Source organism: Parus major, chromosome 1, assembly GCF_001522545.3.
Source record: "Parus major isolate Abel chromosome 1, Parus_major1.1, whole genome shotgun sequence".
In the NCBI taxonomy this organism is placed as follows: domain Eukaryota; kingdom Metazoa; phylum Chordata; class Aves; order Passeriformes; family Paridae; genus Parus; species Parus major.
In genome coordinates, this window is record NC_031768.1 from 98,701,252 (window position 1) to 98,718,873 (window position 17,622).

A 17,622-nucleotide genomic window follows, 5' to 3' on the forward strand; every position below is an offset into this window, starting at 1 on the left:
CTCAAAAAAAAAAAACCAAACCCAAAACTCCCGAAACCAAGAAAAAATTTGAACTTCCTCACAACAGCCATTTCCTAGAACTTTCTATTTCACTGAATCACTCCTGGCAAGAAAAGCTGAACTCTTGGAAAGGAAAAGGAACTGTTAACAATCTCATCCTGACTAATAAGTATATTATGCTTTGGCCATATGGCTCACAAGGAGGATTATTTTCTATAAATACCATGAACAACAGATAAAGATTACATTGTTTTTTTCAATGGGTTATTATGGCATGTGAAATCTGATCTGGTGTTGACTACATGTAAGTCACATTAGTAGTGATTTTTGTCTAGCATGGAAAAATGAGAGAAGAAATGGAATTTATTCATGTCTTGAAATAATGTTTTAAAAATGTGATCTCTAAACAAATTCATGTGGAGTTATTCATACAGATGTTACTCATTAGAGAACCTAATAGTAATCACTACCAACAATCTTGGTTGAGCACAACAGATGATTTTCTCAACACTTTACAAATGATATATGACCTGTATCTCTATGCTTTGGCCAAAACTTCAGTTTATATTGACATACCTATATAAATGTGGAATGCACACTGTCTTTTCCACACCAATGTTTGTGTTAAAAGACAGGTTATAAATTAACATGAAGATGAAAGCAATCTTTGTTTTAGATGAAAGTGTAAGGTGACAGTCTTGTGCAAAAGACCAAAGCAAATTCAGCTTCCCTATGCTACCATCAAAAATATCCTTTTTTTACATTTCAAGAAGCTTTTGTGGCACTGTGAATGATGCCAGTGACTTGTACTGAAGCTCTAATTTTAGTGAAGGAAATTGCCTCAGCTAAAATACTTTTATGTCTTTTTTATAGATGTGACATTTGTAGTGAAATCATTAGTGTTAGTAAGCTTGTATACATTCATCAAAGTAATTTTATACTTCTTTGAAGATGATTGATAACATTTGTTTGTATTTTTTTATCAGGTTATAGATAGCATGTGGTAGCATGTCCCAACAAAATTATGAAAACATGTTGTTTTTTCCCCAGCAACAGCTTAGACTGCCCTAATGTATCATGGACCTCTTTAATCCCTTTCATAAGGAATTATAAGTCATATTATCATGTCCCTTTTTTGAATGCTAAAATTTCTTGACCATTTGGTCTATAGTTTGATATTCCTTTGGTGTTTTTCAGAAGCACTTCAGCTACTATTTACCACAGGGCTATTCTACCATTGATCATTAGACTGGTGCTAACTTGTGAGGTGTGTTTACCCACAGCACCTGAAGGTCAGCTGCAGGCAGATATCAGCATCTCTCCACAAAATTACTGTAATAAAAACTGCTATTGAGTTCCAAAACTCATTTTGAGAAACTATAACTGAAATTACTACTGTTATTAAAATTTAATTTGGCACACCTGACACACACACCGTGTTGAACTTTACCTCCATGTATCTCATGATGGAGCTCTAAAACATCATTTTACTCTTACATTTAGAAGGCTTTTTCTTACCTGTCCTGATGCAGTAGATTTGGAGGAGACAGATTTGAGAGAATAATAATATTAGTATTCAGTAACCTTTATACTAACTAACACATAATAATAATAATAAAATAATAAATAAAATGATAAAATAATAACTAACATATAATAACATTAGTATACAGTGTTTCAACATGAATACAAATGTGAACAGTCTTACTATTATTTTAATTTTAGACCATTTTTATTTACTATATGTTTTCAAGAGAGGAACCAGCTGTGTTTTGAAAGGCACAAGTAAATCTAATAAGAGGCAGTCCTGGAACATTCTCAGCCCTTGTTTTAATGATTTGAACACTCACTATTGAGGTCAGTATAGGCCTTTTGTAGAATTTTTTTTCTTCCAAAATTTCATCCACTTTCAGAATAAATTACAAAGCAAGCCTCATCAGATATATTAATGATTTTTCCACAAGCTCTATTTGTATTGGTTTTTGCTTTGAATGTGCTTGGACTTGTTTAACATCATATAAAAACTTTCTTATCTCTTTCATGTAAGTTATCCAGATTTATAAGGATGGTTACAGGTATTTTCTCTGTTTTTTGCTGTGAGATTTTTCTGCTTAGCTCTGTGAAACAGGGATGTTTTGGGGAAGCTTAAACCTCTGTGCTTTCCTCTAAAATACTCTGCAGCTGAAAGGGTTTGGATCAAGCTGTCCAACCTGTCTGGAGAGGCATGGAATTCCATCTTAGCGTGTTACCCTGAAAATAACTTTTTAATGCTGATGAGAGGTTTATATTAAACTGAGGCTGAAAATTCTGACCCACTCAAACACAAATACAGCAATATGAAATCAACAGTGATTTAGTGTTTACTCACTAGGAACTAAAGGGGTGGTAGCAACAGTTGGCCTTGCAGTTGGCTCTACGTAATTGTTTTCATCACACTTTCCCTTCGTCAAGCCAATGTCATCCACGGCAATATCACTGGGACCACTCCTTTTAAAGGCATCAAGGATAACCTGAATTCAGGAAAAAAAAATAGAATTTTATCATTTACAGCTTCCTATGATGTATCATTCTATCTTTTCTTGAATTCTCTTATTTCCACTGTAATCTACACTGGTTCTACTCAGGGGAAGGCATCGGGGATGAGACAGAATTCCTCAGAAAACGAAACAGCACTATGCAAACTGAGTGGCTCATTCTAAGGAATGTAGTAGCTTCTTCATTTAAATGATGAATTTAATTCTTTAATATCCACATATTTAAAGTAATCCTGCAAACAAGAAATTAGTGATGATGAACTACAGTTAGGTATATCCATCTTCTTGAGATCATATGTGGTTACATATTTCCTGGAAATCTGATGCAACCAGGTCACGGATGCATTTATTTCCTGAGATGTTAAATGTATCTTTCTAGCAGTGCTTGCCAGAAATCAATCAAAACTACTGTAGCAGGGCAAACCATCCCAAATACCTATAAAAAGAAATTGTTTTCAAAAGATAGGTGCTGAAAGAATTGTCTGGAATAAATCTCCTCCTTTTGTTTACAGATAAGTAAGTTCATCATGTGATGTCAAAACCACTTCCATCTGCAACACACTTTCAGTGGATTACTCTAAGTAATTAGTGAAAACAGTGATTCACAATCTGAAGCAATTTCAGTTTAAATCTTCTCATGGCTAAGTGTTTCACATCACCCTCACTATTGAGATTTTATATTCCACAGCAGATTTTGATAGGCTTTGAACACTCTTGTTTTGTGGAAAGCTCTCATGATAGCATTAATTTTATCTTGACAATGGTCAGGTTTTCTGTTTTCTGAAATTACAATACTTTAAATTCAAGAGTAGGAAAAGGGCCTGTGAGAATTCAAATGGGGATTCTAATCTTCTGCATGCTAATATTTATTTGATGGCATGCATTATTCAATGATACTAATGATACCTTTGGAAGAGTGGAGTTTTGGGTTCATTTCACAGAAAACTCTGGTAACAGTTTGGCAAAAATAAATGAGAAAAGAAAACGAAAGCAGCTTAACAAACCTTAAAATCAGATGTTTCATTTAAAGTTACTTGTCCATAATTCCAGTTGTTTCCATAGTTTCCTTGTTTCTCGAAAATGGTCTTTTCCTGACCATGCTCATCACTTATGCGAACTCTAAAACGGTAAACATTATCACCATACATGAAATACCTAGAGGGGGAAAAGCGTTTTGGTATTGTTAGAACAAAGTCAAATTCCATGAAAAAATGTCTCTCTTTTTATATTATAGTGTTTTATGAAATTAGGATTAATTTGAAGCAAGCATGAAAATAATATTAATTGTATGTTTAAATTACAGCTGGAATTGTAGAGGCCTAGTTAAGCTTCACGACAAAAAACATTACAAGGGTTCTTAATATTATTTTTGTGTAAAAATGAATATTGGATGCAGAGTGAAAAATAAAACACATTACAGCTAACTTCAAAAGTCAAACTATGAAGGAATTAAACTTCAGGCCTGGAGCTGGGACTGATTGTGGAAATCCAAACAGGACCAGGCTGGCGTTGCTGGCACACTGAGTGGGATTAATATTTTTCATGAAAGCAAGCTCTTTGGGTACATTCTTAGACAAAATACAGGTTTAGGGATTATGTAACAATACCAAAAGCTTAGACAATATGTATCTGAAGGGACCAAAGGCAAACTCAGAATCCGGACTCTCTCTTCTCTGAATCCAAATCCGATGGGTGTTGAAATATAAAATCCTGCAAGATAATGATCACACTTTAGCCAGGACAGAAGAACTTTCTTTTTAGTGTTGTTACTTATTGGACTAGAGTTCTTACATTTAAAATAACATCAAGCACAGATAGTGTTACATGATTTGGAAGATTCCCAACACAGTAAATGTGATTTATTATCCCAAGATATATTTATCAGTCAATGGCATATTAAATTGAGTTTTTAAGCTTGGATACTCCTCAGAACTAGATAAGCAATGGGAACCTAGCTCTTTTCAAGTCAGTGGGAATCCTGCCCTATATTCAGTGAAGGCAGAAATTCTCCTGGGTTTATACAAATATCTTCCTGTTTGATATTGCTGGTGATTTTGCAGAAGAATTTCCCAATATTTTCATAACCTGTATCCACATGACAATGGGAAGTATGGATTGTATGTTGACAGGATGACAGAATGATGATGTGAATTTTTTATAGCAAGGTGAGGTTTTATAAACAAACAAAACCCCCTTTTACTTGTGAAATTGAGTTTGCAGCTTTTTCTGAGATAATTTGTTGCAGCTGGGAATTTGGACCTCTTGTTGCAATATGAGGCCAGGCCACGGAAGCACTGGGATTTGTCATATGAAATGCAAACTTAGGCAGCTTTAAAATAAAATTCTTGCTTTAGTCAAATCATGGATGTAATATTATATTTTTTTCTATCTATCTAATACATATATATTCAAATATTATATTTATAAAATTTTCAAATGAATATAATTATAATAATATTAATTATATTACATAGATTGTATTCTGCTATTTATACTTCCAGATTATCTAGTTTTTTTCATGTGGGAGGCTAAAGTTCCTGAAAATGAATCTGAAATCTGAACCAGGCCTTTAATTTCCTCTGTTGACTTAGAGAGCATGCACTAAAATATACATGGTGTCTAACTTAAAGAAAAAATTTCTTCCTATAGTCAGAGGGAAAGTCTTCTATTTCATCAATTCTCTAAGCATTCAGAATCAATTTTTGAATATGTATTAAGGTCTTTACTTTTCAAGAGCAAAATAAACAAAAAAAAGAGTTTCACTGAATATAACAGCTTGATATCAATGCAATTTACTCAAAATACAGGTCACAGAAATTTAAATATACAACACAATAGTAACATTACACATATATATATATGTCAGCTTAGATGTGGTACAGGGAAACAGAGAGCACCTAAAATAGATTAATATTTTTGAGTGAGAGAAATCATTGCCAAGTGTTTTATTAAACAAATTCTACATTCTTTCATCTGATTTGCATTCTAGGAGCAAGTGGGAAGACAAAACAGTTCTGAAGACTGTTTAGAAAATGTGCATTTACTCAGAGAGAGGTGAATAATTTCTATCTCATAAAGTGCAGAATACTATTTTTCTTTTCCCAGGAGTAACTTTTTTCAGAAAATTTGCAGTTTTTCCACTTATCTGTCACTAAATGTTTTATGTAGCTCTTGCATAGAATACATATAACCATTGCAAAACTCAATTTGCATTTTATCTGTTTTTAGGTGGACTGAAAAATCAGCTGAGGAAATGATTGGTTTTATTGTTGAAACAGGAAAAACTTATGGAGTCTAATTCTCATATAAGGGTTCATGATACAATCAAAATCTGACTTCTATCAGTATTGTCTCTTTAAATAAATTCCACTTTTGATATGACCACTCTTCCAATTAAGTTATTGAACTGTAACAGTTACTGGAATGTTTGTGTGTGTGTCACAGTTGGTGTGTTTGCTGTGCAGTAACTGGGGACACAGGTGCCCCTTGTAAACTGCAGGTCAACTTTATTTAAATCAAAATTATTTTGTGACAACCATGAGGATGTCAGCAGTAGAGAGGGATGAAACAGAAGTGATTTGCCTAATAATGCAATTATACTTTTTTTTCCCTCAAGTTAAACACCTAGGTTTTTTCCCAATAGAAATTCCTTTCTTAGATAAGGTATTTTGCTGTAAAAATAGCATTGAAATTTTCAGTCCTCACACTTAGATAATTTTACTTATTCTTTTATTTTTTTCTTTTAGTTTTGGTATATTTCACCAAGGTGGTAATCAGTAGCATAAAACATTTTGTCTGGTAGCCCTGACATTTCTATGGTAGAATAACATGACGTCCTAATAATACCACTATGAAGAATGTATAATGCAGTGATATAAGCTAAATCAAATCTTCAAACCACTTTTTTTGATCTTACCTGATGAGTTGCCAAACGTATGATCAAATTCAGGACCACTCATCAAGGGAAAGGTAGGACCCTGAACTCTGGCCCAATCTGAATCATCATCTAAATCTTGTATCCAGAAACAAAAGCCATCTTCAAAAGTGCAATTGATTTTCTCATAATCTGTGAATAAGGACCTCTAGTAAATAAAGATGACAGAGATACTATTTTCTCAGAATTGCAAAGGAAGGAGTGATGAACAATGTAAATTTTTAAACATGTTTGTAAACCACCCAACAGAGACTTAATTTCCTCTTTATGGAATGCAAGAAAATTACTCAAATAGATGTTTGTACTTGTTAATAAAACACTATTTTTGAAGGGTAGCCCTACATGCTCTTGCACTCATTCACCAACCTTTATTTCTGATCCCTCTTTTCCTCTTTTCTTTACCAAGGCCTGGACTGCTCCAGCAGAAAGGGCTCACCATTAGGGCAGAGTGCTGTGCTCCATGCCCCTGGGATGTCCCTTTCTTCTCATTTGCTTCTTCTTTGCTCACATGGGTTTGCTGCAGCATCTTCATCACTTTTGTCCTCATATTTCAGTGTCTATCCATGGAGCCTTGAAATGCAGGCCAGGCAGGGCTTCCACATGACAGGAACTTGCTGGCCTCTCTGGATGCTTTCTGCAGCATATCCCACCCAGCCACATTCCCTGATCACCTCCTGCTCCAAATTTAGCAGCTAAAGAAGCCTTCACTTATCCAATTACCAAAGCATGAGTTATATTGCTGCATTTTGTTGTCACTGTAGATTTACCTCATCCAGACTTCCTAATGTCTGTTTACTGAAGTAAGTATTTTCCTGAAAGTTATTTTAAAACGTTGTTCTGAATGTTTTTTTTATAAACATATTGTGGTCAATGAATTCATAGTGTTGATTAGTGAACAAATTGGCTGAGAAATCTGATGGAGGTGCAGACACTGTTTTATTTACACAGATGAGTTTTGTCAGATATCACCCTACTGCTAGATACAGGCTTGTAAACCTGTGAATGACCTTACAGAAATAATTTATTTAATCTTTAAAATAGTATGAAATTTTTCAAAGACTATATGGTTATTGGACCGAGGCCAGAAAATGCTGCTTCCCTTTCCACCTCCATTTTCTCAAAGTGAAAATGTAGATTCACCAATATTTTGGGATAAAAAAGAAACAAAAATACAAACACAGAGAGAGAGAGAGAGAGAGAGAGAGAGAGAGAGAGAGAGAGAGAGGAAACACTTACTGTTCAGTTTACTGGCATTAAATGCAGTGTACGTTGCATTAAAGCCATTCAAATTCTCTGAATAATCGGACATAAACTGTGCTGTAGCCTCATGAGAAAAAATGTAAATTGTTTCAAGACTGGTCCCTGACAGAGAAGCTGAAAACAAATTAAAAAAACATACAGTGAGAGAGAAAATAATCACATGCACATTAAAATTTCCAGTGTTGTCATAAAAGCATAGTGGATTAGTTTACTGAGTCTTAAGGAATGGTTTCCCTGATATTCTGCTACAATAACTTCAAACCCATGAAGCATTTAGCTGTTTGGCTGACATGAATATTCTGCATATTTCTCCTCTCATATCCACCAATATCAGCTAGTCTTTTACCATTTCTCATTCCAGTTTTCTACCTATTTCCAAAAATAAGTATAAATAATAATATATCTTTGTGATCTATCTTCCTATAGTCTATCTTCAGAATATGATTTCCACCTCTGATGGGATTCAGCTGTATAGACTGAGTCTTGTGAAAAATGGGTACAATCCCAGTTTTCAAAGTAGAATACAGACAGAGATAAGGTATCATCAATATTTCAAGATCTGAGGAAAAGCATGCCATACTTGTAAAGATTTTCAGGAAGTTTCAAAGCACTTCTCCCACCAGTTCAGTTTAGACGCTTTCATTTTATGTACTGTGTGTGATATTACAGGATCTTCTGACAATATATTTCCAATGAAACATGGACCAGACAAGACTATGAGGCTGATGAAGTTATCAAAATCTTTTAAATAAGATCTTAGAAAACAAGCAGAAATTTCATAATAATGTATAAGGGTTTTTTCTGGTCAAATTAAAGGGCAGACAGGTCAATTGAGATTAATTGTCTAACAGGGTAACTTTATACAGATTCAGTCTTACTCTTGAACACACATGTGCAGCTCTTGATACCTCAAAATGCTTATTTTACCACTTAGGTTTTATTAATGGAGAAGTATTATTAGCTGAAAAATAAACTTACCTCTTAAAACCTTGTTTTGTCCTAATCCTTCATAAATATCCAATATGTCTGTATATGGTTGTGTTTCAAAAGAAGTGAAGTTCAGTTTAATGGACAACCCTTGGGGAACTCTAAGGCAACAAGAGAAACATTAACTCAAAACTGAAAATCTATTTTTTGACTTCAGTAAAGTCATTGAAGTCATTGAGTATTTGAATGATAAGTTCAGAAGCAACAGGAAATTATATTAATCAAGATCTCTGTCTTTTAGCTTGTAAAATTGCCAAAGGAATTTGGCATAAACATTTTGTAAGTGTGCATACACCTTTACACACTGGAGTTAAGTATACTCTAGAAACTAAATGTTTTGAACTCTAGAATGAGACAACCAGTTCTAGAAGGGGTTTTTTGATGTTTTTGTCTGGGTTTTGTTCTCTGCATCTCATTGAATTGCAATCACTTTTTCATACACTCTTAGATATCTCACTGCTCAAGTAGACTTCCAATGCCAGATAATAGTATCAAGTTATCAATATGAACAGCTAGATATTAAAATCTCTCTCCTGAAAGTCCAAAACGCTGTCTCTTATGACAAGAATGGGATTTGCATACAGATGTGATGATCTCAAACCCACTCATTGGGAAATTGTTATAAATCCAAACCATCGCACACAAAATTTAATGACAGAAGCCACCCAAAATAAAGTGTAAAAATTCTTGGCCTTATTTTGCTACAGTTATGTTCAATGAGTAATCTATATTTAATTTGTTCTTCCTTTTCTTTTCCACTAGACATGTATGGTAGTCCAAATTTTAAAACACTACTATCACTATCAGTTTAGCTACCCCTATGTGTTTTTATTTTTTGGAATTGAGAGATGCAATGAAAGTAGACTTTCAAAAGCAATCCTCCGGTGTTTATGAGTAATGATTAGTAGAGAAGTGTGAAGGAAACACTTAGATTTTGCCATTTAATTTTTTTGTTTTTGTTATTATTTTATATTTCCCCAGAGGGAAGAAATAGCCTTGGTTAGAAAAGAGTAAAACATATCGATGAAACTTTCAGGAAACTAAACTTTCAGGGAAATATTGAGCACGTTGCTCTTTTAGAAGGAGAGGCTATTGAATCTTCACTTGTAGTTAAATGACAAGAATGTTAAAGCTCTTTCTAAAGGTAATGGTGAAATATTTCTAGACAAAGGCAGGCACAAGAAAAATCCAATCTCAGATGTATTATAGGTTGCTTTTAAACACATTTTTATAGGGATAATAAAAAAACACAGGTTTCTGGAAAACCCCAAAGGTTCCCTTATGGAAACAACTCTTTTTGAAAGAAAGACAAAATTTGAGTACCACTTTGAGTTTTTTAGGCCTTTACTCTCAGCGTTGCCAGATTTTTTTAAAGCAGGTAAGTGGAAAATGGATTCTGAAGGTTGTTTTTGTCATTTTTCAACTTGTAATTACACATATCTGCAGAACCTCTACCATACTGTTTCCAATTGCTCATGATTCTTTCTGAAATGAAGTTTTTGCTAGCTACATACCTGGTATAGATATCTACTAACACAATGCTTCTTGCAGCTATAGCAGCACTTGGAGCAACAGCAACAGTTTAGATGGAGGGAGGGAGGGCACTTGGGCCATGTTTATTAACTGTGCTCAAATTCTGCAAAGCCATGAAATGAGGAACAAGGCAGACATATTCTGAAGGAAAAAGTTCCTGTTCTTTTCCTGGGACACACCTGTATTTTAAAGCCAGGTGTTGTCAGTAATTACTGTTGAACAGTTCCACTGAAGATGAGAAGGAAAAAATGTACTAAACAGAAGGAAAACCAGGATTTCAAGGTGAAGATGAAAGTTCTGAACAAAATCAAAGCCCAGCACTTTGAAAGGAGCCTTTGGAATGCAAAACCCAAACCTTTTCCAATTTTAAAGGCAATTTCTTAATCTCCTTTGAAATCTTCTGCCAAATTAATACTTCTCAGAATCAAAGAACAGCCATTATTACGAAACCATGATAAGAATTACTGCCTTTCAGTAACTTCTGAACTGGGAGTCACAGGAGGGATTTTTAGGACTGTCTAACTCGTGATCATCTAATATTTTAGATATGTACTTCTAGACGAGATTTACCATATAGTGTGTCTTTTTTCTCCCTGGCCTAAGAACTGGACCTAGAGAGTCAAAATCAAACAGTTGTCCCTGTCTGTAGGTATATATCCTTGATAAAAAAAATTCCACTTCTTGTGCCTAAGGTTTAAAAGGCATTTGGAGCTATTATATACAATGCTAACTATGCAATTTTAATCCATATTCCTAAATTACATAGGTACGTAGGCACTCTTAACTCACAGATGAAACCTTTACACCTAAGTGACAAGGGAATTCTTGAAAATTCTTTCTGTTAAGTAAGAGTTACATCATATAAAGCCATAACCTGAAGATTACTATTTAATATAATCCTTTGAAAAAAAAATCTATTTTGATTTATGTGATGTATTTTGAACCTACACTTTTGTTCCTCTGGATGTATATAGCACACAACATTCCTCAAAATTGTACATAAGAATTTTTGTAAGTGGAAAAATTATTGATACGGTTATGGAAATTATGCATGAAGGTTTTTAAAGAAAAGTTACATAAATACAAAGGAGAAAATATATTACATATTTTCTATGCTGGAGTATTTGGGAATAAAGGCAAATGGCATAAGACTATTGTGCAGGAAACAAGATCACCTCATAATAAATAAAATGTTAGGTACAAAATGATTAGAAAATGACTTACGCTATTATCCATTGGCAAGAAATGTTTGCATTATATGGCTTTGGATAATTCATGGAGTGAAAAAACCCAGAGGAACCAGTCAACATGAATTTTCCATCACAAACAGAAGCTGTAAAGATATAATGAAGAACATTTGTCAGAATGACATTTGAAAAACAGGTTCAGAGCCAAAATGTGGGTGACCCTGGATATTAGTTTACATGGATTACTTTGGACCTGCTTTGTAAGCAACAATAGGAAGACAAAGTAAAATACACTATCAAATTATTCCCATTTCTAATTCTCAGCACTGTTTGATCTCAAAGTACTACATAAGAAGAAAAGCAGTACAGAAAATTAACTTTAAATTAGGCACAATCCAACCAATCCAAACTAGTCTAAACCAATCCAAATATTTCAAAACCATCGACTGGATTTAGCTAATCCAATTTTTTCTTTCCTTTTACTCTATACATTTATAAGAAAACAGAATCTTGCCTTACCAGTCCTTATCTACAACTGCTTTAAATCAGAAAACTGTGTTTGAACTATCAGAGACAGTTTGATATCACGTGAATAAAAGCAAAAATGGGTACGGCTGACTACTGTTATCTCTACTTTTATGAGCTTCCTATTTCCTCGCCTTATATATTACTGAGTACTGGAAGAGATAAGTGGATCTCCCAGGTTTCCTGACAGGTGTTGAGGTAAATGTCATTTATCATAATCATTTTCAAAAGGCTTTTATTAGTTTTGTTTCCTTAGTGTTAGTATTCCATTCTGTAAAAGTTTTTCTTTTTATTTCTGTAAAAGTTCATTTCTGTTAAAGTTTTTCACTAAAAAAAAGGGAAAAAAAATATTTTTAAGCCTCAGCAAGATTGGAAATGATAATTCGTGTAGAGTTTTTTTATTTCAGCAGACACTGAAGAACCACTGAAGGTTTTGCTGCATCTCTTGAACATTGTGTTAGGAATCTGTCTAATGCTGTTTTCTCTTCAGTTCAAAAAGTATCATAGAGCTTTCATATAAGGATAAAATCAGTACCACACATGATTATCTAAAGAGGTAAAGAAAAGTTCATCAGTTTGAGGCAGATGATCAGAAATGATACAGAATTTTTAATTAACTTCAGAAATGAAATCATACTTATGATGATGGTCCAAATTACAAATAACCAATCATATTGAAAATAAAATGGGAATTTTATTGAGCATAGTTCTCCTCAGGGAAATTATACATAAAAGAATAAATCTGGGCTCCTTGTGTGTTCATTTTATAACTGTAAAGTTCTTTCTGCTTATCACTGTAGCAAACACAAAATAAAAATCAATTTTTGTTTCAGGCAGCTATACACCATAAATAAAGACTGTGCAGAAAGAACTTTGCCAATGTGCCTAATTCATGAGCTGAAATAGAAACATATTCCCTTTTGCAATCTTTGAGAAGAAAACAGAACACATAAGATTTTACATAGATAGAGAGAAAAGGTCCATGAATAATAGTTCTTATTCTATGTTAGCATTAGAGCTGGGTATTGGTATAGAATTACTTTTTTCTCCACTTTAATTCACTTATTTCCTGTCCTTATCAATGAGAAGAAGAAAATCAGTGTGAGAAGAAGGAAAGTGCCCACTTATTACTGATGAAGACTGTGAAAAAGTGGTACTTTTAACAAGTAAGACATAATTTGATCTAAAATAAATCTTATAGTATGGACATTAATAAAAAAATAATCATAATGTTCTAATTAAATCAATGGAAAGTGTTTGCTCATTCATATCTGTTAGAATTACAGAATGGGTCAGGTTGGAAGGGACCACAGTGGGAACAACCTCCCTGCTCAGACAGGATCATCCTAGAGCACACAGCACAGGATTGTGTCCAGGTGGTTCTGGAATATCTCCTGTAAGGGACACTCCACACCCTTTCTGGGTGATCTGTTCCAGTGCCCAGTCACTGCACAGTGAAGAAGTTCTTCCTCATCTTCAGGTGGAATTTCCTGTACATCAGTTCCTACCTGTTGCTTCTTATCCCATTGCTGGCACCACCTGGTCCCTTCTCTGATCCCTCCCTGCAGGCACTGACAGACATTGATGAGGTCCCCTCTCAGTCATCTCCTCTTGAGGCTGAACAGCCCCAGCTCTCTCAGCCTTTCCTCAAAAGAGATGCTCCATCCCCCTATTAATATGATTGTTCTTATTTTCTTCTTGTTCTCTTTTATTTGTTATCTCTTAAGTGACGGTGAGTCAATTCAAACAGGACAGCAAGACTCTGGAAAAGGTCCCTAGGTAGGTCATCCACAGACTAGCAATAGTCAGTGCTTGGTGTGTCAGGAATGACAGGAAGAGAGCAGGGACTGGTCCTGTTTCCCTGGACAACCTCCTGGTGCTTCCTCCTTGCAGGGAGAGAGGAGCTGTGGTCAATAACGTGCATGGAAGTCATTACATTTTTGCCTCTTTCTTTGCCTCCTGGAGGCCAAAGAAAAGCTGCAGGAGCCAGGAGATATCCTTGATAGGAACTGCTTCCATTCTTTCCCCAACATACATCTTGCTCCCCTCTTCTATTTACTAATGTTCCATACATGGGACATTTTGAGGGTTTCATCCCATTAGCCTTGAATTTGAGGGAGAAGCTCCCCAAACTGGTCAAATCAAGCCCACATATTTCACTTGACAGGACCTTTCTGTGCCAAAGGCCAGTTCATTACTTTCTGATTAATCTCTCTCAGTGCTGTAGTGATGCTGTGAGGTGAGTAATCACAAAATGATAGTCTAGACATATAATAACTGCAAAGAGTCTGCAGAAAACCCTCCTGGGATCAGCCTCCAGTCTCCCTTTCTGTACCCCTACGTGCTACATGGCTGCTTTACAGCAATGCCACTCATTATTAGTAGCTGCTGTTCAGACTTCACATCTCTCTTGAGACCCTTTCACTGAAATTGCTAGCTGTACTTTTGTGAAGCCTTTTGTTACTGCACTGCATTGCAGAGCCAGAAGGAAACCTTTCAAGATAATTTTAATCAATAAAAAACCAAAAGGGTGTTTGGTTGCCTGAATCTCTTCTGAGAATCTGAGATTTTACTGAATTCTCTCTAATGCAGGAAAGAGATGAGTAAAATTCATTTTTTAATCCTATATTTTTAAACAATTGACATTAGGAAAACAGAAATACTAGAGGGAATAACAATCAAGATGAAAAATAAACCAAGTTTTTTAGAGGACAGCAACTCTTGTATGCAGGAGCACTTGTAGCATGAATTATGAATTGGTCATAAATCTCATTGTGAAACTCTGAAGAACTTCTGAAAATCTAAACAATTATAGCTTTCATGTGACCATATTAGGTTTCTCTAGGAATGGGAAAAAATGAGACATTAAAGAGGCAGAAAAATTGGCAGGTATCCCAAAGGTGCATCCAGCTTCTTACCCCTCATTCCACTGCTTTCATAAAATCTGCTAAGAAACTTAAATACAGAAAATTAGAGAAGCTCTGAGGTTTTGGATAGAAAAGACTGAAAATGTAATATAAGAAACATGGATGAACAATTTGTCCTCCAGCCAGAACTGTACTTTAAGGTTATGAGCCAAAACTGCTGCCCTAGTGGTAACTGACCAGATTGTTTGGAAATACCAGGCATCAGTAAAGATGATCAGGGACAAACCATCCAGCTTTCTGGACTGTAACTACAGCTGTTTTCCCTATGAAACTATTTTTACTCTTCTTAATATTTGTTTTATATTTTTATTTTAATTTTTATTACTTTTATTATTTGTACTTATTTATTTTATTTACTACTTTTATTAAGTATGCACATTCCTGAAATTTTCAGCTCAGTTGTGCTGAAACATGGAATAACATCCTTGGTTACAAAGGGGAATACATTCACAAATTATATTTGGTAAAGATTTGGGGAGATGTGGAAATCACATCCAAAAGCCATGTGCATAAGAGTCTATGCCTCAGCAGAAAAGCTCTATTCCAGCACAATTCAGAACTTAAATCACTGTGTGGCCTTCAAGGCACAGCTAAGTCATGCCTACACAACTTTGACTTCAAGTATTTGAGCTTATTTTTGTCTGTGTCTCCCAATATATAACATCAATTAAATTCTGTCATATGTAACAGGTATGAATGCAATATCTTCAATAAAATGTGGATGAAACTTGTAAATTGAAACCTAGTTGGGACATAGACCTGCTGGAGTGAGTCCAGAGGAGGCCACCAAGTTGATCAGAGAGATGGAACTCTTCTACTATGAAGAAAGGCTGAGAGAATTGGGATTATTCAGCTTGGAGAAAAGAAGGCTTTCGGGTGACATAATTGTGTCCTTTCTCTGAAGGGACCCTATAAGAGAAATGGAGTCTATTTACAAGGGTCTGGAGTGAAAGGACAAGGGGAAATAGATTCAAACTGACAGCGAATAGGTTTAGATCAGATATTAGGAAAAACTTCTGGAACAGGTTGCTCAGAGACTGTATGGATGTTCCATCCCTGGAAGTGCTCAAGGCCAGGTTGGATGGGGCTCTCATCAACCTGGTTTAGTGGAAGGTGTCCCTGCACCTGGCAGGAGGTTGGAATGAGATGGTCTTTAAGGTCCCTTCCAACCCAGGCCATTCTGTGATTCTATGATGGTAAGTAAAAAGCATTCATTTTATGAGATGTATAATATTACTTTATGAATATAAGGGTCTACATTTTTCTTATTTAGCAATACCTAAAATTAAAAAAAAAAAATAAAAAAAAATGTCCCAAATAAGATTGCCGTCTCAAAAAAAAAAAAATAAAATTATGATGGTAGAAATGAATGGCTGATAACTTCCTGGGGTTATGTTACCTAAAGCTTTCCATGGAACTAAGTACTACTGAACCTTAGAACCTTCTTATTTCCTCAGCTGTGGAAGGACAAGCTCAGAGACAATAATTATATGGTCTAGCTAGATGCAGCTGCTGTGATAAGCAAAACAAACAAACAAACAAAAAAAATAAAAAAACCCCAAAACAACAAACAAGAAAACAAAACACTCAGGGAGTGAATTGCTCCCATTTCTCCTAAAACATTTGCAATGTTCTCTTTGTGAGACAACTTGACAGACTTTTAACTGAGAGCTGAGGCTGTGGGAGAGCAATGCAGGCATTAACCCGCATGCCTCCCCAGCAAAACTGCAGAGCAGCTTGGTAAGGAGCACTGTAGTCAAACTCCTTGGTACAAAAAGTTTCTTGGGGAAACCAAGGAGTTGGAATCATTGAGTCGAATCACCTAGGTTAGAAAACACCTCCAAGGTCATTGAACTCAGCCTTTGCCAGATCATCACCATGGTCAACCATAGTGTCCAGTCATATCTCAATCACTTCCAAGGATGGTGACTCCACCACCTCCCTGGGCAGCCCATTCCAATGCTGAACAAACATTTCTGTGAAGAAATTCTTTCTGATGTCCAGCCTGAATGTCCCCTGGCACAGCTTGAGGCCATTTCCTCCTGTCCTGACACTGATTACCTGGGAGAAGAGCCTGATGTGCACCTGGCTCCACCCTCCTGGCAGGGAGTTATACAGAGTGAGAAGTTTCCCCCTGAGCTTCGTTTTCTCCATGCTGAGACCTCCCAACTCCTCACATGGCTTGTTCTCCAATTCCATTGCCCTTCTCTGGAACCTCTCCAGCCCCTCAATGTCCTTCTTGTAGTGAGTGGCCCAGAAATGGACACAGCACTTGAATGTAAGACAAAGGCAAATGAACTGACTGGCACTGCAGTATAAAACCTCTTTATCTTAAACCCAGTGCGGTTTCAGTGGGGTTTCAGTTTCATAGAGCCAAAGATGGGCTGAGGTTGAATGGGACTTGTGGAGGTCATCTGGTCTGAACATTGTTTAATATCACTGATGCAAATCTTCGTATTAAATTTGTATATTATTTTGTAATTTACATACTATTTATGTTATTAATATTGCTATAGTATGCAACACATTCTATAACTTTATATTAAACCAGAAAGACTCTAATATTTCATTATTTATTAAGCACATTCTTCATTAGTGAGAATTTTACAGAACATTGTTTCCTCTTGCAAGATAAAGATTATAAAAATCACTCATAATTATTTTTAGTAGAATTGATTTGGACTCCACTGTGCAGTTTATTGCCCATAAACTATTTACAAACTACTGACAGTGTT

General features: G+C 35.3%; 1 protein-coding gene across 1 annotated transcript in view; it reads right to left on the reverse strand.

Moving 5' to 3' along the window:
• TMPRSS15 (transmembrane serine protease 15) overlaps positions 1-17,622 on the reverse strand; it is a 195,527-nt gene that overhangs the window by 21,699 nt on the left and 156,206 nt on the right. Inside the window, 7 exon segments of the mRNA XM_033515099.1 lie at positions 2,369-2,510; positions 3,539-3,689; positions 4,142-4,244; positions 6,451-6,600; positions 7,705-7,842; positions 8,707-8,816; positions 11,473-11,581. Of these exon segments, the coding sequence (XP_033370990.1) occupies positions 2,369-2,510; positions 3,539-3,689; positions 4,142-4,244; positions 6,451-6,600; positions 7,705-7,842; positions 8,707-8,816; positions 11,473-11,581 (903 nt within the window).